This window comes from Archocentrus centrarchus, chromosome 1, assembly GCF_007364275.1.
Source record: "Archocentrus centrarchus isolate MPI-CPG fArcCen1 chromosome 1, fArcCen1, whole genome shotgun sequence".
NCBI lineage: Eukaryota > Metazoa > Chordata > Actinopteri > Cichliformes > Cichlidae > Archocentrus > Archocentrus centrarchus.
In genome coordinates, this window is record NC_044346.1 from 35,441,838 (window position 1) to 35,467,374 (window position 25,537).

At 40.1% G+C, this 25,537-nt stretch overlaps 2 protein-coding genes across 3 annotated transcripts; one reads left to right on the top strand and one right to left on the bottom strand.

Annotated features, from left to right (window-relative positions):
- Positions 1–298: 298 nt before the first annotated feature.
- Positions 299–7,443, bottom strand: LOC115788025 (zinc finger protein 329). Its single transcript, XM_030740880.1, has 4 exons — positions 6,726–7,443; positions 3,351–3,484; positions 3,133–3,229; positions 299–2,984 (listed from the first exon to the last, which is right to left on the bottom strand). Exons 1-4 carry the CDS (start codon positions 6,988–6,990, stop codon positions 1,813–1,815), a joined length of 1,668 nt encoding a protein of 555 aa, XP_030596740.1. The 5' UTR covers positions 6,991–7,443; the 3' UTR covers positions 299–1,812.
- Positions 7,444–9,402: 1,959 nt separating this feature from the next.
- On the top strand, positions 9,403–23,710 carry LOC115786202 (mucin-17-like). 2 transcript variants are annotated; one of them, XM_030738267.1, is made up of 6 exons: positions 9,403–10,017; positions 17,024–17,184; positions 17,293–17,383; positions 17,613–18,232; positions 18,450–19,900; positions 20,212–23,710. In XM_030738267.1, the coding sequence occupies exons 1-5, from the start codon at positions 9,747–9,749 to the stop codon at positions 18,471–18,473; spliced, it is 1,167 nt and encodes a 388-aa protein (XP_030594127.1). In that variant the 5' UTR covers positions 9,403–9,746; the 3' UTR covers positions 18,474–19,900; positions 20,212–23,710. The 2 variants fall into 2 exon arrangements, with proteins under 2 accessions (XP_030594127.1, XP_030594120.1); XM_030738260.1 differs by having other exon boundaries at positions 17,613–19,900.
- Positions 23,711–25,537: the final 1,827 nt, after the last annotated feature.

A 25,537-nucleotide genomic window follows, 5' to 3' on the forward strand; every position in this document is an offset into this window, starting at 1 on the left:
AGGAATGAAAAATACTTAACTTATAATATGTATTAAACTATAAGCAGACAACCATTCACATCTATGGGCAATTTAGAGTGACCAAATACCCTAACCCCAGTAAGTGCATGTCTTTGGACTGTGGGAGGAACCGGAGTACCCAGAAAAAACCCACACAAACACAGGGAAAACATGCAAATTCCACACAGAGAGAGGCCTGGGCCAAGGTGGAATCGAACCCAGACCTAGATGTCAATCTAGCTGTGAGGCAGTAGTGCTAACCACCATGCTGTACAACATCTATTACACAATTTTAAAATTGTACAATTTAGAAAAAAATAAATAAATAAAAAAAATAAAAAATCAAATATTTCATTAAACCCATGTTGGCAGACTGAGCCCTCTTTTTTTTTCCTCCATCCTTTCTTTTTCCCAAGTTTTCTTAACATAACTCAACATAGAATTATATGAAAACAAACAAGTAAAAAAATAAAAGTAAGATAAAAAAAGGTGAAATAGAATAAACATTTGATGAAAAATTTCAGAGGCGTATACTTTGACATATAAATAAACTCAAATTTCAGTAAAATTTGTACAGAGTCAATTCTGGATGTTTTGCCACAAAGATTTTCTCCCCATTTAGCCCAGATCTTTTTAAATTTTACAAGCTACAATCTACCTGAAAAAGTCAATTTTTTCATTCTTTAAAACACCAAATAAACATTAAGACTCTGAGTTCATGTCGACTGAGTACAAAAATCCAACTCAAAACTCATCCCACTTAAAAGGTAGACTTTTAGACTTGGATCTTCAATAAAAATCATTCTGCTATAAAAAATGTCAGTGACAGCTATAAAAAATGTCAGTGACAATCGCCCAGGCCTTCCAGATGGTATTCTAACTGTGAGGCAGCAATGCTAACCACTGCGCCAACGTGCTGAATTTTTGTTTTGGTTCTATTTATTCAGGAAAAATGTAACAGTTTGTTTGCTGTCCCTTTTCTGGAGTTTTTTTTCCGTTTAATTGCTCTTCTGGCGTTTGATGACAGAAATAAAAATAGACAGAGCTCATTAACATGGTAGCACTGCTAAGTCATAAAATGTATTAAAATCTAAAGTCACTCTTCAATCAATAATATTTTATACATGAGGTAACTTATATTACAACCTTTGACTATTCAATATGGCCAACTACATTGTTTGTTTCTTTATGTTAGCACTGACCACAGACAGACAATACAAAACTAGTTTTAGCTCACTAGCTTGATAGTTAACAGTGCAATAAAACAGCTCAGTGTGATCTAAAATTATTAAAAGTTGAGAACTTGCCTGCCATTAGTACTTCTGTCCGTTTTCAATTCATTTTTGAAATCCTCAACCTTTTGATGTCTTGTAAACAGCCCCAGCTTCCCACAAAACATTTTCTCTTGCATCTCCTCTGCTCCTTTGCTTGACATTGTGCCAGGCACCAATATTACAAAAAAAGAAGCAACCTGATTGGCTCTCTTGTCAACATTTCAAGTGCCTATTGGTTTACAGATAAAACCTTATAATGCCAAGTTAAAGCTTGATTTTGCAGATAGAACCTTTTTGTTTTGTGAATAAAATGGCCAAAGTTGTATATAATTGAAAAAATCTCTTACATATTGTTGATAAGTGGTCAGAGAATATGACAACGTCAATTTCGTCAAAAATGTCAGATAAAACCTTATAATTCTAAGGGGATGATTTATGTCCGAGGAGACTATCTATCCATGGCTCATAAATATATTCACTTAAACATTCTGATACCAAAAACAATAATAAATAATTTTACACTTCTTCCCTTTAAGAATTACAGATCTGTCATGTGCTTGCGTTGATGGGATTTCAGATGATCCAGGCGTTTGAAGCTGAGGCCACACACAGTGCAGCAATATGGTCTTTCCCCTGTATGGGTACGCTGGTGTACCTTCAGTATGTCTGCCCTTGTGAAGCTCTTGTCGCACATGGTGCACCGATGAGGTTTTTCCTGTGTGTGAATTCTCTGGTGCAGCTTGAGATTCCATAGACGACTGAACTTATTCCCACATACAGTGCAGCAATATGGTTTGTCCCCCATCTGACCACATTTGTGTGCCTTTAGGTCAGAAAATGAAGGGAAACCTTTACCACAATGGCTGCAGAGGTGGAGTCCCTGCCCCAAATGAATCCTCTGGTGGACTTTGAGGTTACAAGCTTGAGTGAAGGTCTTTCCACACTGGTTGCAGGAATATGGGGGCCCTTGTCCAGTGCCTTTGTGTGTCTGTTTGTGGGCTTTGAGGGAAACAGAATCAGGGAAGGACATGGAGCACTGGTTACAGCTGTGTCTCCTCACTCCTCTCACTGCTGCCTGATACTGCAACTGTTCTCCCAAGTTTAATGTATCACTGTATGCATCTGAGGGCTCATACATATCCTCAGTGCTGTCTAGAGCATGGCCAATACGAATACCCTGGCCCCGGAAGCTGAATCTACTACCTGAATCACCGGACACTTGTTCAGGGTACAAGACATTTGGTTCCTGCAGATACCCCTCCTCATTAATTAGTAAACAGCTGAACTCTCCACTTACATCAATGTTAGTCCTAGAGGGTGAACCTGCAGGAGAACCCTCCTGATCCTTTCTATTCTGCGGCGTGCCTGTTTGGTAAGTATGATGATCAGCTCCTTTTGGTGCTTCTGAATCGCCATCATAGTGGGCCACATAGCTCAGATCTTTGCCCAGGTGAGATGGTGAACTGTGTATCCCATCAAAGTTGCCCACACCCATCATACCAGTGTCTCCATAGCCAGACTTGTCAATGCCACCCAAGTCTTCCATTCCATACCTGTTTGGGAACAGAGGTTCAGATGGTTCCCCCGAATGTCCATCCTGATTTGATTCTGGTCTTTGCTCAAATCCTGTTTCCCAATTTACTTGGCACTTTGGGATCTTTTGGTCATTGAAACGTTTACTGGGCCCTGGCAGAGCTGACACTTCTGTTTCTGAGACACGAGTGGTGAGAAACAGAATAGTGAATTGCATCCAATGTACACCATACATTGTCTTGTCTCTATATGTACATCAGATGAAAAATTAACAAGAATTGAATATGATAAATAGTTTTCTATATCAGCTTGCATAGAGACTTACCATTTAAACTGATGCCCCACCCTTGGGACTCATCATTTTCTGGTGGGATCTGAAGAGCTTCTTCCTTGAACAGTCCATCACCTGGAACACCTGATGACTGGCAAAAAAGCAGAAAGGCATTCTTGGCATTGCCCACATCAAAAGCCACAAAGAGCTCATGCCCCACACGCCACAAAACTTGGTTTATGACAATGTATAATGTAACAAAACTACCATACCTGTGTTGCTTTTGTGGTATTGTGGGGCTCTGTTTTTTCCTCTCCTTCCATCTCATGCCTTGATGCATATCCATCAGTGCCCTGGGAACTATTTATCTCTTCGTGCAGCACATTCTCCTGCTTCAGGCTTTTCTCTGTTGTCGAAAATAGTAAAAAAATATTATTTTCATATTTTTAAACCTTAGAGGACATGGCTCTTCTTGAATTTCTTGAAAGATTTAGAAACCAAAGTGGGGCAAAGGTCAGCTGGGTCACTCAATGTCTCTGCACTATCATTTTGAGATATTTAAATACAAGCTTGCCATCTTCTGTAAGCAGCAAAAAAAGAGAAAAAAATTAAATTAATAGTAATAAGCAATCTTTTGTTTACTGTCTCACATCAGGGATACAAATCCATAAGCCATATCTTGTTGTGCTTGGCCTTCTACCATATTGGAGTGACTGGAAGAGGTTACAGTGCTGTGAAATTAGTATTTGTATTTGCCCCCTTCCTGATTTGTTAGGTTTTTTTTTGCATATTTGTCACACCTAAATATTTCAGATGATCAAACAAATTTTAATATTAGACAAAGATAACCCAAGGAAATACAAAAGTTTTTAAATGATAATTTTATTTATTAAGGGGAAAAAAGCTATCCAAACCTACATGGCCCTGTGTGAAAAAAATCATTGCCCCCTAAACCTAATAACTGGTTGTGCCACCCTTGGCAACAAGAACTGCAATCAAGCAATTCTGATAACTGGCAATCAGTCTTTCAAATCACTGTGGAGAACTTTTGGCCCACTGTTCTTTGCATAATTGGTCTAATTCAGCCACATTGGAGGGTTTTCAAACATGAATGTGGTGAAAAAAATAAGTTGAGCTCTGATATTTATTGAAAGAAACCTTTGCAAAGGGATCAATACAGCACAAACAGTCTTCGTGCCAGCACTGAACAAAGAACAAAATAATAACAGCTCTTTTATACTCATTGTGTGGTGTTACGCCCCTCTGCAATCCCTACTCTCTTTGTAGTGGCAGTGAGATAGTTTCAGGTGCTGCCTCTGCTAATTGCTGATTGACTACACCTGATCAGGTGTGGATTAAGGCATGCCTGAGGTCAGCTTTGCAGACTGGCCACTACTGTTTTGCTCTTCTGCATTGCAACTGTTTTTAGCAGTGTTTATCAAGGACTTTAAAATAAAACTCATTTTTCCTCAAAACTCTGGCGTCAGTCTCCACCTTATGTTGTGTTTTTTGAGCCAGGTCGTAACATGTGGATACAATCTTGTTCTGTTATCTTTGGGGGGTTCCAGTTTCCACCACCATGTAGGCATCAGCATGATGACCTAGGACACAGCTTACATTTTAGCTGTTTTCTGATCTGAATACACTCAGTCTTTGTACAAGAAAGTTACAATTACATATCCAAGAGGTACACAGAGGTTATTGGAAAAACAAATTTACCATTACAATGAACAGCCTGTTTAAGCTTGTGCCAAAGTATGTCAATAGCATTTGAATCTGGAGTTTGACTAGGCCTGAATCAGGATAGCTGAGGGAATACACCACACACACACACACAGACACCACTCACCATTCACTGACTCTCCCACTGATCTGGACATCATGTCATGCTATTTGCACTGCATTATTTTGCACATGCAGTTGCACCTTACAATCCCTCCCACAACACACCCTGTTTTAGTGTATTTTTTAAATTACATTTTGATGTATTTCATATTATATTTTTGATTATATTTTGTAAATTATTCTATTTCTTTTTATATCTCCCTTTTATATTTTTCATCTTTGTGTTAATGTGTAAGAGAAATCGTCAGAGCATTTCACTAGTAGTTGTACCTTGCATCACCATGTATGTGACAAACTTTGCATTGAACTGAATTGAATCAGGTCTGGGTGAAATTGAACTCAGTTTTGCTTTTGTTATTGCTTTTTCTAAAATAACTGTGTATTTTAGCAGTCTGAGCAACAAGGGGGAAAATGGTAAAACTGGTACAAAAAGGCCAACAGTTTACCAAGAAAATATCCCCTACCCCATTACACCACTACCACCAGTCTGAACAGCTGATATAAGGCAGGATGGAGCCAAGCTTTCACATTGCTTATGCTAAATTCTGACCCTACTATCCAAATGTTGCAGCAGAAACTGAGACTCATCAGATGAGACAACATTCTTCAAATCTTCTATTGTCCAATTTTGGTGAGCCTGTGCAAATTGTGGCCTGCTCTGCCACAGACGTGGCACCTGGTGAGGTCTTCTTCTCCTGTAGCCCATCTGCTTCAGTGTTCAACATGTTCTCCATTCAGAAATGCTCTTTTACATACATACTAGGGCTGCAACCAACGACTATCAAAATAGTCATTAGTTGCATCCCTAATACATACCCAGTCTCTGTAAACCCTATAGATGATTATACAGGAAAATCACAGTAGATCAGCAGTCTCTGAAATACAGACCAGCCCATCTGGCATCAACAAACATGACAGGTCTGTGACTTAAATGACCTTTCTTCCCCATTCTGGTGCGTGGTTTGAATTCCAGCATGTCATCTTGACCATATGTACACACCTAAATGCACAGAGCCATGTTATTGGCTGATTAGATATTTGTGTATATGAGCAGCTGAGCTGGGGTAGCTAAGGATGTGACCGGGGCAACCGTGAACCCTCCCTTAATTGTGCTGTCTCTCTGTGTTTATAAACCACTCTGCATTTAATCATTAGTCATTATTAATCTCTGGCTCTCTTCCACAGCATGTCTTATGTCCTGTCTCTCTTCCCTCAGCCCCAACCGGTCACGACAGGTGTCTGCCCCTCCCTGAGCCTGGTTCTGCTGAAGATTTCTTCCTGTTAAAAGTGAGTTTTTCCTTCCCACTGTCGCCAAATGCTTGCTCATAGGGGGGGGTCGTCTGATTGTTGGGGTTTTCTCTGTATTATTGTATTGTATAAAGTGCCTGAGGTGACTGTTGTTGTGATTTGGTGTAATATAAATAAAACTGAATTTTCAAGCCTGGCTTTATAGTTAACAGCTACTCAAGTGAGATATACAAAAGTCCAGCATCACAGTGTGAATAATGCTGATTAAAGAATATGTAATGCAGGAATATGCATTACACTTTAAAGTACAAAATTACCATATATACTGCATTTAGACTGCTGTGGCCTGACATTGTGTATTCTAACCCTGAATATGTAAATAATGTAACATTTTATTAACTCATTAACAGAAATTTCTATCATTTATATACATCACTTTGGTCTTAATGGAAATTGTACAAGTAATGTTATTTTTAACAAAACAATACATTTTGAGTAGCCTTAACAAAATGAGTCCAGGCACAATGTGAATAAGTAACCTCAGACAGACCCACCTGAGGCTCTGGGTTGGTCTTCACCGGCTGCTCCGACTCTTCCACAGTCGGTGCATCTTCCCCTCCAATCTCCCTCTCGTTCTTTGCGTCGACTCTCCGACCACTTCAGTCGCCTCTTTAGGGACTCAACCTGCTCCCGGCACCGTGTTACCTCTTCCAAAAAGCTGTCCTCCACCAAGCGGGTGATCTCATACATAGCAGCCTTGAACACAGTCTCCATAACGCCAGAAAGCTGTGACTGAAACGTTATTATAGTCTCCGCCATTATAACAGTGATGTAGGTTGAAGTATTTTAAGTAAACTGAAAGAGGGGGGGCCAAAATGACTGGCACTTCACAGCCTGAAGTTGAGCAACCACAGCTAACTAACGTCGGTGTCTCTGAGGTCGATGTGTCGCTTTCTTACACGTGTTTTTTTTTTGTGTGTACTTAATTTTTTATGGGCTGTCCGCGTTTACAGTTTGGATGTTTCCATCCCCGTTATTTACACAAAGTGTCGTGCTAACATTAGCTGCAACTAGCTTGCTGCATTAGTTCTGATTTAAGTTTGACGTTACAGATGATGGCCACTATTTAATAAAAACAAACGTAAGCTCGCTTGAAATCTTGAGCATAAAGTGTCGCATTCATTACGCACATATCGTCTATTTACTGATAAATCGGATTCGTAGAAAAAGTAATTCAGTAGCTTAGCTGTACTCCAGCGTTATGACAGTCGCCCTGATTCCGTAAACAACGACACTTCCGGTACTTAAATACAAGTCGTAGTTCGGGACAATCTTCAAACTGCGGAAGAAAGAAAAACGAAAATGGGCATCAATGCGAAATGTGCTGAAAAAGCACAAAATGACAGCACTGGAGGAAGTATTGTCATGTTAGGAAGAAATAGACGATTAGTGGGTATGATTAAAAAAATGATATGCAGTAGGAAACATGTTTGGACGATAATGATTCACATGCATAATTAAGAACAATGGACACACACTGGCATAAAGGAACATTAAATTACAAAGTACAGAAAACGTTATTGAGCAAAACGTGGAAATTAAAGGAACATTAGCCAAAAATAGTGAAACACTTGAGAGTGGGTGACTGTGGAAATACAGCTAATGGCACTTTTCTTCAATCTTTTATTAATAAACCTGTCAAAATACAAAAAAATGGGGCGCTTTCATTATTCACTGAATTAGAATAGGTAGGTAGTTTCAGCTGCTCCCTTATTTCCTAACAGCTCACTACAGAGGATGGATTTGGATTTGGTACACTGGATGTCCTTCCTGATGTAACTCTCCCGTTTATTTTGGACACTATGGCTACAGTTTCTTCTGTGCAGAGCTGAGAAATCTTAAAATACAAGATATCTTCTATAACCACAAGTTTCAAAGAGGCTGGTATATAATCAACAGGATGCTACACGTAAATGTGAACAGGAAGTGGAGCACACTTTTATACACCCCTAAATTCAGAGTATTTACTTAAGCAACAGAGAAAAAAAATACAGAGGAGTTTGACTGATAGAGAGGGCTATTTTAGAATTTTTTTTTAGACAGCAAAGGGATCAGAAAAATGAATTACTATACTGGCATATAAATATATGGTATGGGGGCCAGAACCAGTCCATCAAAGGGTCCAGTTTGGCTTGATGAAAGGCTTCGCAAAATTTGAAAATTGCAGTGCAGTCAACAATATTTTTTTTTTTCCTTTTTTTGTCAATGTTCCTGGTCTGGTGAGACTGACACAGGAGTAAAATATCTAGAGAATTTAATAGTATTCATTAATTAATCATACAGAACCGGGAAGTGTAATCCTAGCCTGTCCCACACCCAGATAAATGGGGAGGGTTGTGCCCACAGACTGAGGAGGAGCAAAGAGCGAAGTCATGTTTGGGGCAGCAAAAAAGAAAGAAGGAAAAGTGGCAAGAGTATAGGGACTTTAAATGTAGAGACTATGACTGGTAAAGGGAGAGAGCTGGTGGAAGGAGGGTTTGGACATGTACAGAGGAGGGATAGTGAATATACTGGACAAAAGATGTTGAATATAGAGCTGCCAGACAGGAAGACCACAGAGATGGTACCTGAATGTAGTGAAGCAGGACACCCAGAGGGTTGGTATGACAGAAGAGGATGCTACAGATAGGGTGAATGGAGGCAGATGATCCGCTGTGGCGACCAGTTTAAAGGAGAAAAAGAATAAATAAGTAATAAGATTTTTAAGGTCATTTGAAGGTCAAGATAAAGGGCAACGTTTGAGAAGTAATACTGTAAGGTACATTGCATTTGACTATGGAAAAACATTTTTAGAAAAAGAAAGGTAAAGGCAATGATAAAAAATGGAAGTTATGTCCAGCATTAAAATTTATGTGGATTTCCTAAGTCCAGAATAGGGGGTAATTTTGTCAGAATGCATGACAGAGTTATGGTCTTTGGTCAGCGTGTAGCCCCTGTGATAGAGAACAATTATGCAAAGTTTGAGTGGACTAGCTTGGGCATTATTATAATTTATGAAATACGTTACAGGTTGTGTGAAACAGACGCCGCTGTGACAGCAGCTCGACTTTTTCTTCAAAAGAGCCGAGCGTGTAAGTCTGACACCACGGAAACGGCTCTTATTAACCCTCCAATCCAGACGGTGGCGGTAATGCTCTTAAAAGCTGTTCAAGGTAAATGGAGAACAAGAACGCGTAATCTCAGCTGCAAGGGGAGAGGTTGAGGTTTCCTGGTGTTGTGTGCGAATATACAACACCGACAGTAAATCAGCACTGCCAGAGCCACCAATTTATTTCTTCCTTACTGACTTAACTTATGCAAAAGCAAACTTTGGGGGCTGAAGTGAAACACCGGATGCTTACGCAAGTCAGTCAGCCAGTGTGCGTCACACAAAGCGGAGACCGCGTCCGTCCATGCAAAGAAGCCATGTTGGTGGAGCTCCTAACACCGCGTTTTTAAAAGGAACGCTAGAGTAAAGACACTTTGCAAGGTGGACTTTGTATTGAAACCCAAGAGGAGCACGAAAGCAGAGCAAGATGTCTTCGAGTGATTTTCAGACCCAGTATTCGTCTTTCATGGAGAACATGCTGAAAAGCGCTGTTGCAGAAACCACGAAACTTTACGAAACTATGGTTGACGAGTTGAAGGAAGAAATAGCCAGAATTAAGAAGGAGAACGAGGACCTCAGAACAAAATGCAGCCAGTTTGAAAACGCGAAAAACCTGGCGGCCGTTCGCTACAGAGAAAACGAGCCTCTTCCTGAGCAAAGTGACGACTCCGAGAAATGCGACACAGCAGTGCAGTGTGGTGAGTAATGTTTCCCGTTAGCAAACCTCAGCTAACTCATTAACAGTTATAGTTTCCTTACAACTGTGTTTTTAAAGCAACATTTTACGTGCATTCATGTTATCTGGAACACACTAAAGCTTCTGTCTCTTATTGTCCGCTTATCAGCTTAGTCACCAAGAGCGTGGGATCCAAAATGAGAGGGAAACCATACGAGTTTCTCCTGTTAGAGAGTGCAGTGAACATTGGTCCCAACTTTAAAATACTAGCGCGCTGTGGCTACAGAAAACTCTTAACTTATAAATTTTTCAATGACACAAAATTTACACCAAAAAAAGGATAGTTATGCACTCCGTATTTCCAATGACTGCAAAAACTGCTGTGCTGAAAGTGATTCTGAGCAGCCCATTTAGATGAGCTAAATGGATTGCTCAGAATCACTTTCTGCATGTATATTGATTAGTTATAAAATACCCTTCAGAATAGCAATGGGAAGTGTGAACCAGTCCCAAATTGCCCAGATCTGTGCCCCAGACCTTATAATTTTCTTTTGTCAGTGTTGCTGTGTCTTACTGGCAGCTGCACTTTGCAAATGAGTTATGTCAAACTCGTGACAGTGAGGCTTTTGCACACCCAAGTCATATGCAAACCTGTTTCTGTTTGTACACTATGTTCCAATGCAGAGATAATAGTTTTCCCACACAGGAAACTAAGGCATGAATGAGGGGACTGATAATGAACCTGCTCAGCAATGGTCTTGTTTTTTATTTTTTTATTTTGTGGGAGTATGGAGAGCTGTGGGAGTCCAGGCCATTCGGTTCCTGTACAGCTGCAGCGAGTGCTTGGTCCGCATTGCCAGCAAGAAGTCAGGCTTGTTCCCCGTAGGTGTTGAACTACGCCGGGGCTGCCGTTGCCACTGACTCTGCTCCTAATTTCTTGGCATAGCCAAGTGGCGGATGGCTTCTGCTTTGGTGGCCTCAGAATGGCCCTTTATCCACCGCCCGGTTGCTGGTGCCGGTATTTGAATTGTTCAAGCCTCTTTCCCACCAACAGGGTTCCGGAGCCGGTGCCTTTATTTGAACTGTTAGACGGGTTTTCCACTGTGGAAGCATTCGGTGCTTGGCCGAAAAACGGGTTCAACTCCGGCCCCGCAAACTAGCTGGTCTCGAACCAAGAACGTGTGACGAAAGCGGCAGAAGGGCGGGACTCTGTCATCTCGACATCAAGTTTTCTACCATATTACATGAGAAAAGCGAAGCGTTTTTCACAGCTGTGTAGGGCTGCAACGAAAGATTATTTTGGTTGTCGAATAATCTGTCATTTTTGTTATCGATTAGTCAACGATTATTTCAATCTCAACTCACCTGTTCAAGCCTGCCCACCTGTTAACACCACCTTGTTCTCTTCTCACAATTAAAATAATGACCCATAAAAATACGAGTTTGAAACTAATCAAATATACTTTTAACATTAATGTGACCATCACAATAAATATCAAATAAAAAATGCATATTAAAGTAAATGCAATTTTTATTTTTAAATGAAAATATAATGTCCAAATAAATACAAATGGCTTCTGTTCAAAAGTTCAAATACGGCTTCAAATTAAATCAAAAAGCTTTTTCTGTCCAAAACAGCTGAAAAGTTTACAGATGATTCAGTTCCTACAGAGGTTTATTGTTCAGAATGAATGCTGATATTGATATGAGGAAAAAAAATAGGAGCCAACGTTGCTGCTCCTATTGTCCTTCACTCGTTGGCTAACATCACTGTAATGGCGATGCTTATCAAACATCATCCATGAGAGCTTGTTTCCGACAGGTAGACTAACAGAAACATTACTATACAAACATTAACAGGTAACAACGATGCACTAACGTACCCATCCAGAGCTGACGTCACAGCTCCAGGGTGCCGGCGTTTTAAACGCTCAGCACTGCAGTGATGCTTCCATGGAAGGAAAGATCTGCTCTGCACAGTCTGCATTCAGCTTTATTTTAGTTTCTGTCAAATGCTGCCACACCTTTGACAGTCTGTCTCCATTTTCTTTAATTTTCTCCACCCTCCTCTCTGTTCCACTAGCGTTAGGCTGTTCTGTTACTTTCTTCTTCGTTGGTATTGTTGTTGCTGGCAGACAATGGAGGCAATACTGCCCCCATATCTTCCTGTAGTGTACAAAATCACACGATAAGCGGAACAAAATAGATGGATGGGTTTAAAAATACGAGGCTTTGACGATGAAATTCCACGTCAACAAATTTTTTGTAGTCGACGTCATCGACTACGTCGATGAATCGTTGCACCCCTACAGCTGTGAATTAGGTTGGGTTTTAAGACTGAACTTTCTGTTTTGTATCTGTTCATATCACAGATAAAAAGACGCAAAGTGCATAATTGTCTTCCTCGTAATCGCTGTCTGCGTTTAATTATGTGCTGCACATAGATGCTGTGGTAGTTGTGTTTGGACCGTAAAATGTGTTTGTAGCACAAGAAAGACAGTGTATTCTCTAGGGCAGTGTTTTTCAACAACTGTGCTGCGGCACACTAGTGTACCGTGGGAGATCATCAGGTGTGCCGTGGGAAATTATCATATTTCACCTAATATGCCATGAGTGTCTGTGCTGTAATAGTGACTGGGAGCATAATCATGTATTACTCTTCCATATCGCTAGACTAGATAGCAGCAGGTAGCGAATTGCATTGTACATAGAAACAAGAGAATTAAGCCACTTTTCCATAGGGAACGACTCGCCGCGATTTGACAGCATTTCCATTAGAATCAGGTACACTTTGCCGGTCCTTTTTCCGTACTCATTCACCCGAGGTTCTAAAGATGCGTTTCCATACGGGATGACTCGGTGCGGGTCGCCTCAACTCGCTGCGGTTTGACGGCGTTTCCATTAGTAACTGGTACAAGTTTGGAGGTACTTTTTCGTACCCACTCACCTGAGGTTCTGAGCGATCCGAGGCGATAGAAAAATGTGACGCAGAGGACAGCATGCCACTGATTGGCCAGGGAGTGTCATCACTAGTGGAGTTATGAGAGTGACTCCTTCACCAGAATCAAGCCTGCCATTTTTAAAACCCCACAGCAAGAAACTGGAGGCACACAAGGCACCGGTTGAATGCCCAGACCGACAGTTTTTACCGGTAGTTCTGCAACATGAGAGCCATCTGAAACGCACACAAAGCATACATATTATAACCCTATACTGCCAGGCGAAGCACCGTTACCTGCCCCTACTAGCCGAACAGCTGGTTTATTTGATTCCTATTCTAGACACTTTGATAAGAATGACTATATTGTTAATATAGGTTACAAAGTATCATTTTTTTATGATTTTTTGACTGGTGGTGTGCCTCGTGATTTTTTTCAATGAAAAAATGTACCTTGGCTCAAAAAAGGTTGAAAAACACTGCTCTAGGGATGGGAATCGAGAACCGGTTCTTGTAGAGAACCGGTTCCCAGTAATTCAGTTCCTTGGAATCGTCAGTCTTCTTGCTTAACGATTCTGCTTATCAATTCCATTGATATGAGGACGGCATTTCAGGGCTTTCAAATTGTTTTAGAGTAGCAGGGGGGCATGCCAAAGTAGCAGGCACCTTATGACCGAGACCAAAGCCATGACGGCAGCAGACGATATGAATAGTCACATGGCAGCCGTGAACCAATCAAATGCCTCAGATTGAAAGAACGTAAATATTGCCACGTGTGTTCACATGGTGCTGGAAATGGAGATGGCGGACGGTGCTAAAAAATTTTTTTAGGAAAATTAAAAAGTAGACGGCGCAGAGGGGTGAAGTAGGTGGAAAATGCAACCTGCCGCCAGCATAATTTGAAAGCCCTGCATTATGTGATTACATAATACACGGGCCTTATTTGGTTCGGTATATATCCAACAGCGTCAAGACAGAAGCGCCGAGATAAAAAGCATTACAAACTTACCTTCACTGTGTTTCAGCAACAGCAGCAGCTGTTTTACGTGCAGTCTGTGCACATGCAGCAAGTGCAAAAAGGCGGAGCCGTTACCGAGACGGTGAGCTCAGGTAGAGTGATAGGAAACGTTTTTCTGGCGTCCGAAGCAGCAGCGCTTTTACCTGTAACCACCATTAAAACCTTTACTTTGAAACAGCTGGAGGTCCTTCATCAACCACCTGATCAGTCAGTGCCAACGTGAAGAAAAGAGAACTTTATTGCTGCTCCATCCACCGCTGCTTGTTTCACACAGCAAAGAAAAACTGCAGTATGGAAGTTCAAATATGCAGATGGGTTGTTAATACGAAAAAAGTATTTCTAATCACATAACTCGATTAACCAATGGAATAATCAATATTTGCAACCCTATTTTGCTGTACTACTTTCACTATACCATATGAATAATCTCCATCTCCTGTAACATTTAGTTGATGAGGACTGACGGTCTGGCTAGCTCAGAGGTTCTCGCACACCTTGCAGTTGTATTTTATGTTAAAATATTAATATTAGTTTAGAAAGAGAAATTCAATTTTTTTTTCATACCAGTTTTAATTTTGTTCTACTTTACATTAAAAGTAGAACAATTCATGCCTCCTGCTCGTCTCCACTGGCATCCCCTCCCCTACCCACCCTAGTGCTCTCCAGGCTTTAAATGTGCTGCTGCTTTGCTGAGGTGTTTTTTTTGGAACCTCGTAAGGTGTTCATAATGAACACAGTACCAGATGATTTTTTTTTTTTTTGAACCTACCTATCCCAGTGTATCTCTTTCTGTTTTCCTGCTAAAGGTAGCACCGGTAAAATGGCTGCATGACCTCAGACACCTGTCCCCCCTGTTTGTGTTTGTCTCTATGTATTTCTTGGATGGGTGTTCTGTTAACTGTAATTTCCCCATTGTGGGACTAATAAAGGAGTTCGTATTCGTAAAAAAAAGAATTAATGTGATATATTATATTCACTACCCCAATGAGAATCGAGAAGGAATTGAATCGATAAGCGATCTCGATAATGGGGATCCTCTCAAGAGGGGTTCAGAGTAGAGCTGTTACTCCTCCACAGGAAAGGAGCCAGTTGAGGTGGTCCGGTAAATGGTTGTCGTAAATGATATGTAACTATCTGCAGCCCTGATATCATTATCCACAGTCTTCCTGTCTTCGCGCCATTACCCATAATTCATAGCGGAAGCTGGTATTTTACTTACGTTTGTGCTGTTGTTTATGGTTGAGGGGTTACACACTTGCATTTTAAACATTTTGACCCTGCAGTTTCTTTTACCTGGTGTAAATGGTACAACATCAGAGGTGGATAATTGCAAGGATGTTTTAAAAAGCAGCGAGGTAACAGTGCCTCACCCGTCACTTGTGTAAATGACAAATTACGGCCCGAAGTCAGCTACATTGACATTATCAATTACCTTGTTTTTTCTGAAGGTGTTGATGGTCAGAAATCATGTAATTATAAGAGCACCAATGCATATAATTACCTTTTAAAGCAATAAAATCAGTAAAGTAATGCTGAACAAACAAGGCAACTTTATTTTCCTTAATGCAGCTGTGGAGCCGAGCCAGAGCATCGGCCAAGCTAAGCACTTAGCATGGGTGATGCTAAGGGAAAGTGGAGTGGTGGAGACAGTCAGCTGTTCCTGTATCAGGGATTAGAGAAATCATGTAATCAAGTGGCAGCTATCCTGTGGAAGGTATATCAATTATCTGGATATCAGAATTTTCAGATCACTGAAACAAACACTGGACTGGCCGAAGGCTGTGATCGGGGAGACACGCAGCTGTCATCTTGCTAACTGCTACGTGTTTACATGTGGAAGGCACAGCGTTAAAGCTTTGTGTAGGCTGTATGCTGTAGTGTCACACTATAAAATAATGTAAAAAATGAGGCTGTACATTAAAGGAAATCTTAAAACATAAGGAAAAAATACAGTAATAGTATGCGCAACAGGGTAGTATAATTTTGGAGAAAAAGAACAAATTTACAGAATAAAATAATTTGAAAAAATGTACAGACTGATGTAGTGACAACAACAGCAGAAGTTGAACCCGAGCTCATGTTCCAACTAATAAAGCTGCCTGTTACAGCACAAAGTAAACAAATTTTGTCATTAACTCTGGCTCTGACTTTGGGTAACCGGAAGTATAAAACCGTACAGCAGAAGTAGCAGTCTGTCATGGCAGCCTACGTGTGCTCTTCCAGAAACCCGTGGATAGATAAATGCCGTAACTCTTAATCTTGTCCTGAAATTTTTATTAGGCCTGATCGTGGATACATTGGAGACAGCCTTTCTCCACAGGATGGCTGAGCTGTCCCTTTGAGACAGGGTGATGAGTTCAGTTATGCACATGCGCGCGCACACACACAGAGTTTATGCAAAGAAGCAAAAAAAAAAAACTAAGCCAGAAATTGTCCTTTTGAGCTCCCCTTTCCCTTTCCCCTCATATTCATGCTGGTTCCCATTTTTGCTTTCTGTAGCGTCACAAAATCAAATGCGAACAGGACCGTAGCAGGATCACGCATGCACATTGTGAACAAAACTGTCCCTGTGGTAGATTACAAATTGCTGTCAAATTATACTAGTGCAGGGGTCGGCAACCTGTAAAGAGCCATTTGAACCCGGTTTCCACGGAAAACAAAACACTGAGAGCTGCAAATACTCATATATTGGGAAATGAAAATAAATAAATAGATAAATAAAATGATTTTATTTTAATATTTCAAGATCACAATAATGTTCCAATTTAAAACTACAACAAAAACCGAACTGACAAAAATAAAATGCACTTCGATTGGATACTTATAATTTACTTCCGCGAGCTGCACAGAGCCGCAGATTAAGCCTGAATGAGCCATGGGTTGCCGACTCCTGTACTAGTGCAACGATCTAGCGAGGGAAAAAAAATCTTGAGTCTGTTTTATTTTTCTTAATTTTTGCTGGCTTATTTAAATCAGTCACCAAACTTCACTCTAGCTGTTACCTCAAGGTTTAAGACTGCATTCTTGAACAATTAGTTATTTTTGCTTTGTTTTTTGTGTTTTTGTTTACAGACATTGTTTCTTTCCGCACAATGTTGGTCGAGCAGTGTCAGCCACTGGGGCATTCATCATTAAAAAACCAACAACTGTTATTTGCTGGTGAGAGCTTTGGATATGGTTTGCAGGAGCAAGGAGGAACTTCTCAGATGGCATTAATACTTGTCAAACAAGAGGTGCGTGTTTATCCTAGCAGCATTACAAAAATTAATAAATAAAATTAAAAAAATCGAATGTTCTTATTTTCGCATTTTCTCAAAATTGAAATTTTTGTTATCTTACAGGAATCTGAAAATGATATTTCTCTGCCGTCTGCGGTGAAACAAGAGGAAGTTGAGTCTGCAATAGGCTCTGAACAAGTCTTTAATGATTCAAGTGAGTTTTTAAATTTTACGCATGCTGAATCAAAACATCTAGCAAACTTGAAAAAAGTTTAATATGTACATTGTTACATCACAATTTCTGTAAAAGGATTTTATGCGCTCTAAAAAGTTTAAGGGAAAAAAAACGTTAGTTTGCATTCAAACCTAAAGGTTTAGTGCCCAGTGATTTTTCACTGTTTATCTTTTTCCTTCATTTCTTCTGACATTTTTGCTGTGCCTAGGTTCTTTACACATCTCTTTAAATGGAACGGAAAATAAAGGGACCCTTATTAACCAGGATGGTTCAACAGTAGAAACAACATCGGCTCAAAAAGATGGAGAGATCCTGGAACTACCCTGTCTGGGAGTACATGGCACCTCAGAGGGAGCTCAGAGCCACACCTCTGATCCAATAGTTATTTCACTCGCTGTACTGAAGGATGATATCAAAGAAGAGTCTGAAGTTCATCAGGAGATATCAGAAGGAGTAATACAAGTTCCTCAGCAGTGTCAAACAGATGGTGAAACAGTAGCTAATGAACAAACTGTTGTTACTGTACAACCCTGTGCAGAGGAACAGTTAGCAGAGTCCATGCTAATCAACAAAGAAGTTGCTTGTGAAGAATTAAAAAATAGCTTGGCAGAAGATGAAGCTACTTCTGGAACAAACTTGTCAGTACGCTGTAGAAGAGTACAGCCAGCAGAGAAAGTGAAACAAAAAGAAATACTTAAAACATCAAGAGTTGATGACTCAAAAGACCAGGAAGGGTTAAACGCCCCTTCAGTAAGAGAAGAGGGGGTTAATGCATTATCTGCAGTTGATACGGTCAAGATTTCTTCTACAGTTCCACGATCATCTTCAGTTCAGCCTGATGAAACTTCATCTATTGTCTCTTCATCTGTACAGGAGATGGCAAAAATTGCTTTGCAAGACAAGAACAATGGAAAGGGTGGTTCTCTGCCTCCTTCCGTTGTGTCTTTGAGTGGTGGCAGTTCTTCTGAAAAGCCTAAAAACCCTGAAACTCAACAGCTTCCCACAAGTGTAGAAAAAGAGGCAATTCAGGCTCCATCCATTGAAGTTTCATCTGCAAGCAAATCATTGAAAACTCCTGCACGGGAATCAACACAAGTGACACCAGGTCAGCACAAACAACGCCGCACTTCTGTAACGCTTCAGGATGCAATGCTGCTAGTTGAAGCAATGAATCAATCGACACTGGAAAGTACTTTTCCAGGTTTCCATAAAATGTCACCACCTCAGACACACTGTGCTCCATGTGCAGATGCCTTACAAACAGAGGACGCAATCACAGCTGAGCCACAGACACTTCCTGTCAAGTCTCAGTTCACTGTAGAGACCAGTGAAGCCCCCTTAGCATTTGTTACACCAAAACAACAGCATGTTTCTTCAAATGCTGTAGCTCAAACTCTCTATCCATTAACACCCAGAAAACTGAGTATAAACAAAGCTAAAATAATTGTTGTGCCAAGAGTAGGATCATCTCATAATAAAACGTCATTGTCTACAGAAAAGGGTTCTACTACAGAGTCAATAGCTGCACACAACAGTCTTCTCACAACTTCATCAGTTGCAGGGTTACCTCTGGAAACACCTTCCCTTTCCTGTATTCCTCAAAAAACAAATACAGCCTCCATGAAATCACTCCCTGATTCACAATTGAGCAAACCTTCAGCAAATCAGCAGTCAGGTGATCCACCACGCAAAAAAATAACAATTATAGTTTCAAGACGATTGGTGGTGGAGAGGCCAAGTAAACATCAGTCAGAGACAACAGTTTTGACAGCAATGCGAGAAGCAACAGTGCCTCATGATGTTCCTGTTACAGGGACATCAGCACAGTCAGCTTCCACCTCACAGGAGTTAAGTGTTTTATCTTCCAATGACACAGCATTGCATCGAAAAAGTGAAAATGCAACTGAGAAATCTGAATGTCCAAAACAAACTTCCTGTGTTTTGGAAAGCGCTCCTACAGACACCTGCACCAGTTCAGAACAGCCAGTCAAGATAATGCCAACATCTGTCTTTCCAGCAGTACAACCAACTACTGAACAGAGGTGCCCTGCAGTGGTCAAAGTAACCGAAATCCCATTTTCAGAATCCCCCAAGGAATCAGGTACTATGCAAGATAAGTCTTCAAAACCAGCACTCCCAGAGATGCCCGTTTCATCTTCCAATGTTAGTTTAAATTTAACAGAAACACCTATTGCTGTGTCTCTGAATACACTTCAGAAGTCAGAAGAGTCAAATAATAATCAAGAGAGGGCTCCTTTGACATCTGAAACATTCACTCTCAGAGAGGCACCCGTCAGTGTAAATGTGCAGCCTTCTGCACCGGTCACATCTGTTGAGCCCACCCCTAATTTGGACAGCAGTGAAATGCAGGAGAATGCTATCGTACAGCTTACCTCCATGGCTGAAGAGGCATCTGACCCTCACTTACAGATGACTAAAACACAGTTCTTGGCACAGCTGGCAGTTTCACCAATAGTTCAAGAACCAGCAAAAACGGTAAATGCAATTCAGTACATTGGGATCAAATAATAATTTCCCTGGTTACACATTGAAACAGTTAACAGTGGGTACCTAAAGAATAAATAATTAGCATGGGCCATGATAGCACTGTCTATATTTTATATTATGTCTAAACTGAATGACAGTCTGCAACTTTTACAAAATGTATTGAATATGATTATATTTTCATCATATTAGACAACCTGCTAAATGGGATGTGATTCTATTTATATCACTTTGTTTTGTTTTGTTTTGTTTTTTTTGGTTATTTGTTTTCTAAATTTGTTTTTCTTTACATTTTGGTACAGGCAAACTCTGGCTCATTGGTCACCCGTCTGCGAAGACATCTGAAAACTTACCTTGAAGCTAGAAGAGCTGAAACAAAACCGGAAGGAAATTCAGAAAGTGAAATTACCACTGTAAGCTCTAAGAAGCATGGAGTAGAGAATGGCAGTCTTAATGATCAAACCTCAACTGAGGAAACTAGTCCCGTTAACCCGAAAAAGACTGATGATCGCAATGATGACGACGATCGCAATGATGACGATCGCAATGATGACGACGATCGCAATGATGACGACGATCGCAATGATGACGACGATCGCAATGATGATCACGATGATGATGATGCTATATCTCTAAGAATGATTGCTAATGCCCCCTCTTCCGTTAGTCCTGTAGCATCTGGACTGTGTAATGGTGGTGATTTACATGAGATGACTGAAAATGAACCAACTTCTGTCACTTCTAGGAGTTGTAAGACTACTAGTGATTCTACCCTCACGTGTCCTAGGAGGGACCGTACACATGGAGACGGTGTAGGTACAGAACACACAAAATCCACATCTGAGAGTCCTAAAGAGTGTAACTCACGAAAAGAAACTGCTAGCCCTGAAAATATTTCAGTGAGTCCTAGGAGGTCTTCAGGTAGACATGGTCACTCCCCTGAAAGTAAGAAATCCACATCTATGAGTCTGAGGAGGTCTGCTTCAGGCAGAGATGGTGATTGTCCTAAAAATAAGAAATCCAGGTCTATGAGTCTGAGGAGGTCTGCTTCAGGTAGAGATGGTGATTGTCTTAAAAATAAGAAATCCAGGTCTATGAGTCTGAGGAGGTCTGCTTCAGGTAGAAATGGCGATTGTCCTAGAAATAAGAAATCCAGATCTATGAGTCTGAGGAGATCTGCTTCACGTGGAGGTGTGGACGCTAATAATAAGACATCAGGTTCTTTGAGTTCTAGAAGTCCTAGTTCAACTAAAGAAACTGGTAGCCCAAAAATGACTCAAAATACTGCAAGCCCTAGAAATGTAAAATCCAGCGCTATAAGCCCTGTACGGTCAGCGAGAGAAGCTGTTAGTCCAAGAACATCTAGTTTAAGCCAGTCTGGCACCTGTAGGAGTTCAGATTTCAACAAGGATGACTCTGAGAAAAAACAGATTAAATGCGAATCCAGTTCTTCCAGAAGAAGTGAATTTAGTTCCCCAAGTGTTGAATCCCCTGCAATAGCTAAAAATGGAATCGATCCTGAAGGGACTGAAAAATCAACGCCTGCTAAGAAGCCCAGACTTATTCAAGATGTTATTGGTCCTAAAAAGGTGTTTAAAGTTGTTAGTGCTATGAAGTTGGCTAAAGCATCTAATGCTAAGAAAATAGCTAAAATGAGAAAGTCTAACAGGTCTAAATTGCAGACAAGTAGGTTATCAAAGATCCAGACCAGCTGTGAGGTGAAAAAATGTAAAGCTAAAGTATGGATGCCTCCTGTAATGACAGAAAGTGAAATGCCCCCAGCAGGGAAAAAGAAGTCATCTCTGTCGCCTGATCCTTCTTCCCAAATCAAATTTGTTAAATCACCCATTGTATCACCTTTACAGCCTTTGGCAGTCATTGGTAGGTTTCTGTTACGGAACCAGTGTGGGGAATGTGGTCGAATTCTGAGCAGCAGCGCTGCATTGGAGAGCCATGTCAGTCTTCATACAGGAGACCGGCCCTTCTCATGCACATTCTGTGGGAAGCGTTTCCCTGACGAAAAGTGCTTTAAACGGCACAGCCGGGTGCACCGCAATGGTCCAATACATATCTGCCAGCAATGCGGGAAGGGTTTTGTCTACCGCTTTGGCCTTACTAAACACATCCAAATGGTGCACAGCAAGATAAAACCTTTTATTTGCCAGTTCTGCAAAAAAGGATTCTTCACAAAACAGGATTTAGAAGCACATATTCGAATCCACACGGGAGAGAAACCATTCCAATGCACCCTCTGTGAAAGAAGGTTCACAAGGAAAGTAGAACTAAATGTGCATTTGCGATGGCATAATGGAGAGAAAAGACACTGGTGTTCATACTGCGGGAAGGGATTTTTAGATTACAATAACCTAAAAAGGCACACATATACTCATACAGGGGAGAAACCACATTCCTGTGAAGTCTGCCAAAAAAAATTCACACAAAAAGCCCACCTGAAAAAGCATCTTCAAAATGTGCATCACATTCAGTGAGAGATGGATATTTAAGAAACCACTCTGTTCACCTGGGAACATTGGTGTGTTTTATAATAGTAAATTAAGTTCTTGTAATATATATATAAATGCATGCTGTGCTGAGTTTCCTTTTCTTTTATGCAATATATATATTCAACACATGCAAATGGAGAATTGTAATTGGCTTATTTTGCCTTTCTGAGAGGATTATTTTATGTTATTTCAAAGGCTTAAAGCAATGGTTTGTGAAATCTCATTTGTTTGCAGAGGGCTGTGTTGGAAATCTTACTGTCATGTTGATACATCTAACATGAAGCTGTATTTGATAAGCCATTAGAATAATGACTGAAAGCAACTTATCTAAAGCTGACGGATTAAAATGCAGGCCACTTGGTAAAATTGGAATTAAAATCCATGTGATATAGACAGGGTAGACTAATCTCTTTAAAATTAAAAATTTTACTTCAGAAACATGAAACATAATGATTAGTGACATAGGTGTATCGCCCTTGCAACACTTAAAATACATTTATTTTTTCTTCCCAAAATGTGAACCTTTGTTTTAAAAAGTTTTGTATGGCACTGTGTGCGCTTTGCAAAGTAGAATATAGTGTAGAGATGGATGGTGAGTTATGAGAAAAATAATTGCTTAAACTGGATTTGGTTTGTAAGAATATGCAAGTACCTTTTTATCATACTTCTTGATTCAACGGGTGATGTCACAAGATCTGTGAGATCATAACTCCAGTTTAAAAAGCACCTGCCTATTGTTAATAGAAGTATTTGACTCCCTTTCCACTGTTTTCACAATTTTAACTGTGGAAAGCACGTCTTGTGACCGTGTTGAATTTTGGAATAAACACCAAGAGAAAAATGTTTTAATTGAAATTTGAAAGTATCACAAATGTAATTTGTTGATTCAATTTACATTTATATTGCAAATGATGTCAGTACATGACATTTCATTGCTATCTAAATCGCAGTGGAGGCTTATAATATTTCTTGCACAGTAACTAACCACCTCATTCAAGGAGGTGAGTGAATTTTCTTGTCTGACTAAAGAGGAAATTGTTCTTATACTTTTGTTCTGTTTAAGATTGTGCTGTAATGCAAAAAGAGGGCTTTGCTTTGTTGTATTATTTGTTGTTCTTCTCAGAAGCTAGCTTTCCAAAAAATATTTAAAATGACTTTGACCCATTCTTTTGTAGCCCTAAACCTCTTTGTACATACTGTGAATTTACACTGATTTGATTTTTACCGAAATGTATATTTTGTTGGTCCTGGCATTTGAGAAAAGGAAAAAATTGTGAATAAACATTTTTGTATTTAATATTTTATGATTCATCACTTAAAATGTATAGCATGAATAAGCCCCCCACCCCCAATATCTTTGTTGTGCTAGATTTTAATGACTACCACTTAATATCAGTTATGCTGCACAGTTTCAACTGATCCAAACCAATGTACATTTGGTTCTCCAATGGGACTAACATATACAGGTGCTGGTCATAAAATTAGAATATCATGAAAAAGTTTATTTCATTCAAAACGTGAACCTTGTATATTATATTCATTCATTACACACAGAATGATTTATATCAAATGTTTATTTCTTTTAATTTTTGATCATTATAACTGACAATTTATGAAAACCCCAAATTGAGTATTTCAGAAAATTAGAATATTGTGCAAAGGTTCAATATTGAAGACACCTGGTGCCATATTCTAATCAGCTAATTAACTCAAAACACCTGCAAAGGCTTTTAAATGGTCTCTTAGTCTAGTTCTGTAGGCTACACAATCATGGGGAAGACTAGAGATGGGAATTGATAAGAATTTAGCGATTCTGATTCCATTATTGATATCACTTACCGATTTGATTCCTTCTCGATTCTCTTATCAATTCTCATTGGGTTGGTGAATAAACTATACCACCAACGAGTTGGTTTATATTAACTCTTTTTAATGTAAAATAGAACAAAATTAAAACTGGTATGAAAAAATAAGAATTCCTCTTTCAAGATTAATAATATTAATATTTTAACAAAAAATACAACTGTAAGGTGTGCGGGAACCAGCCTCTGAGCCAGCCAGACTCTGTCAGTCCTCATCAACTAAATGTTACAGGAGATGGAGATTATTCAACTATCGATTATTTCATTGATTAATTGAGTTATCTAATTAGAAATATGTTTTTTGTATTAACAATTCATCTGCATATTTTAACTTCCATACTGCAGTTTTTTTGCTGTGTGAAACAAACAGCGGCGGATGGAGCAGCAACAAAGTTCTCTTTTCTTCACGTTGGCACTGACTGATCAGGTGGTTGATAAAGGACCTCCAGCTGTTTCAAAGTAAAGGTTTTAACGGTGTTTAAAGGAAAAAGCGCAGCTGCTTTGGACACCAGAAAAATGTTTCCTTTCACTCCATCCGAGCTCACCGTCTCGGTAATGGCTCCGCCTTTTTGCACTTGCTGCGTGTGCACGGACTGCACGTAAAACAGCTGCTGTTGTTTCTGAAACACAGTGAAGGTAATTTTGTAATTCTTTTTATCTTGACACTTCTGTCTTCATGACGCTGTTGGATATATTCCGAAACAAATAAGGCGCGTGTGTGATGTAATCACGTAAATGCGTCCTCACATCAATGGAATTGATAAGCGAAATCGTTAAGCAAGCAGACTGATTCCAAGGAATTGAATAACTGGGAACCGGTTCTCTACAAGATCCAGTTCTCGATTCCCATCCCTAGGGAAGACTGCAGACTTGAAGTTGTCCAAAAGACGACCACTGACAACTTGCACAAGGAGGGCAAGACACAAAAGGTCATTGCTAAAGAGGCTGGCTGTTCACAGAGCTCTGTGTCCAAGCACATTAATAGAGAGGGGAAGGGAAGGAACAGATGTAGAAAAAAGTGTACAAGCAATAGGGATTACTGCGCCCTGGAGAGGATTGTGAAACAAAAGCCATTCAAAAATGTGGGGGAGATTCACAAAGAGTGGACTGCTGCTGGAGTCAGTGCTTCAAGAACCACCATGCACAGACGTATGCAAGACATGGGTTTCGTCTGTCACGGTCCTCGTGTCAAGCCACTCTTGAACAACAGACGGCGTCAGAAGCGTCTCGCCTGGGCTAAAGACAAAAAGGACTGGACTGCT

What these genes read in the sequence shown, in the direction of transcription:
- LOC115788025 (XM_030740880.1), bottom strand. Translation starts at nt 6,990, where the DNA reads ATGGCGGAGACTATAATAACGTTTCAGTCACAGCTTTCTGGCGTTATG. An exon ending in ATACCACAAAAGCAACACAG is followed by an intron (nt 3,230 to 3,350) that starts GTATGGTAGTTT and finishes CTTTTTTGCCAG; the next exon opens with TCATCAGGTGTTCCAGGTGA. An exon ending in GTGGGGCATCAGTTTAAATG is followed by an intron (nt 2,985 to 3,132) that starts GTAAGTCTCTAT and finishes CTCGTGTCTCAG; the next exon opens with AAACAGAAGTGTCAGCTCTG.
- LOC115786202 (XM_030738260.1), top strand. Translation starts at nt 9,747, where the DNA reads ATGTCTTCGAGTGATTTTCAGACCCAGTATTCGTCTTTCATGGAGAAC. An exon ending in CGACACAGCAGTGCAGTGTG is followed by an intron (nt 10,018 to 17,023) that starts GTGAGTAATGTT and finishes TTTTGTTTACAG; the next exon opens with ACATTGTTTCTTTCCGCACA. An exon ending in ACAAGTCTTTAATGATTCAA is followed by an intron (nt 17,384 to 17,612) that starts GTGAGTTTTTAA and finishes TGCTGTGCCTAG; the next exon opens with GTTCTTTACACATCTCTTTA.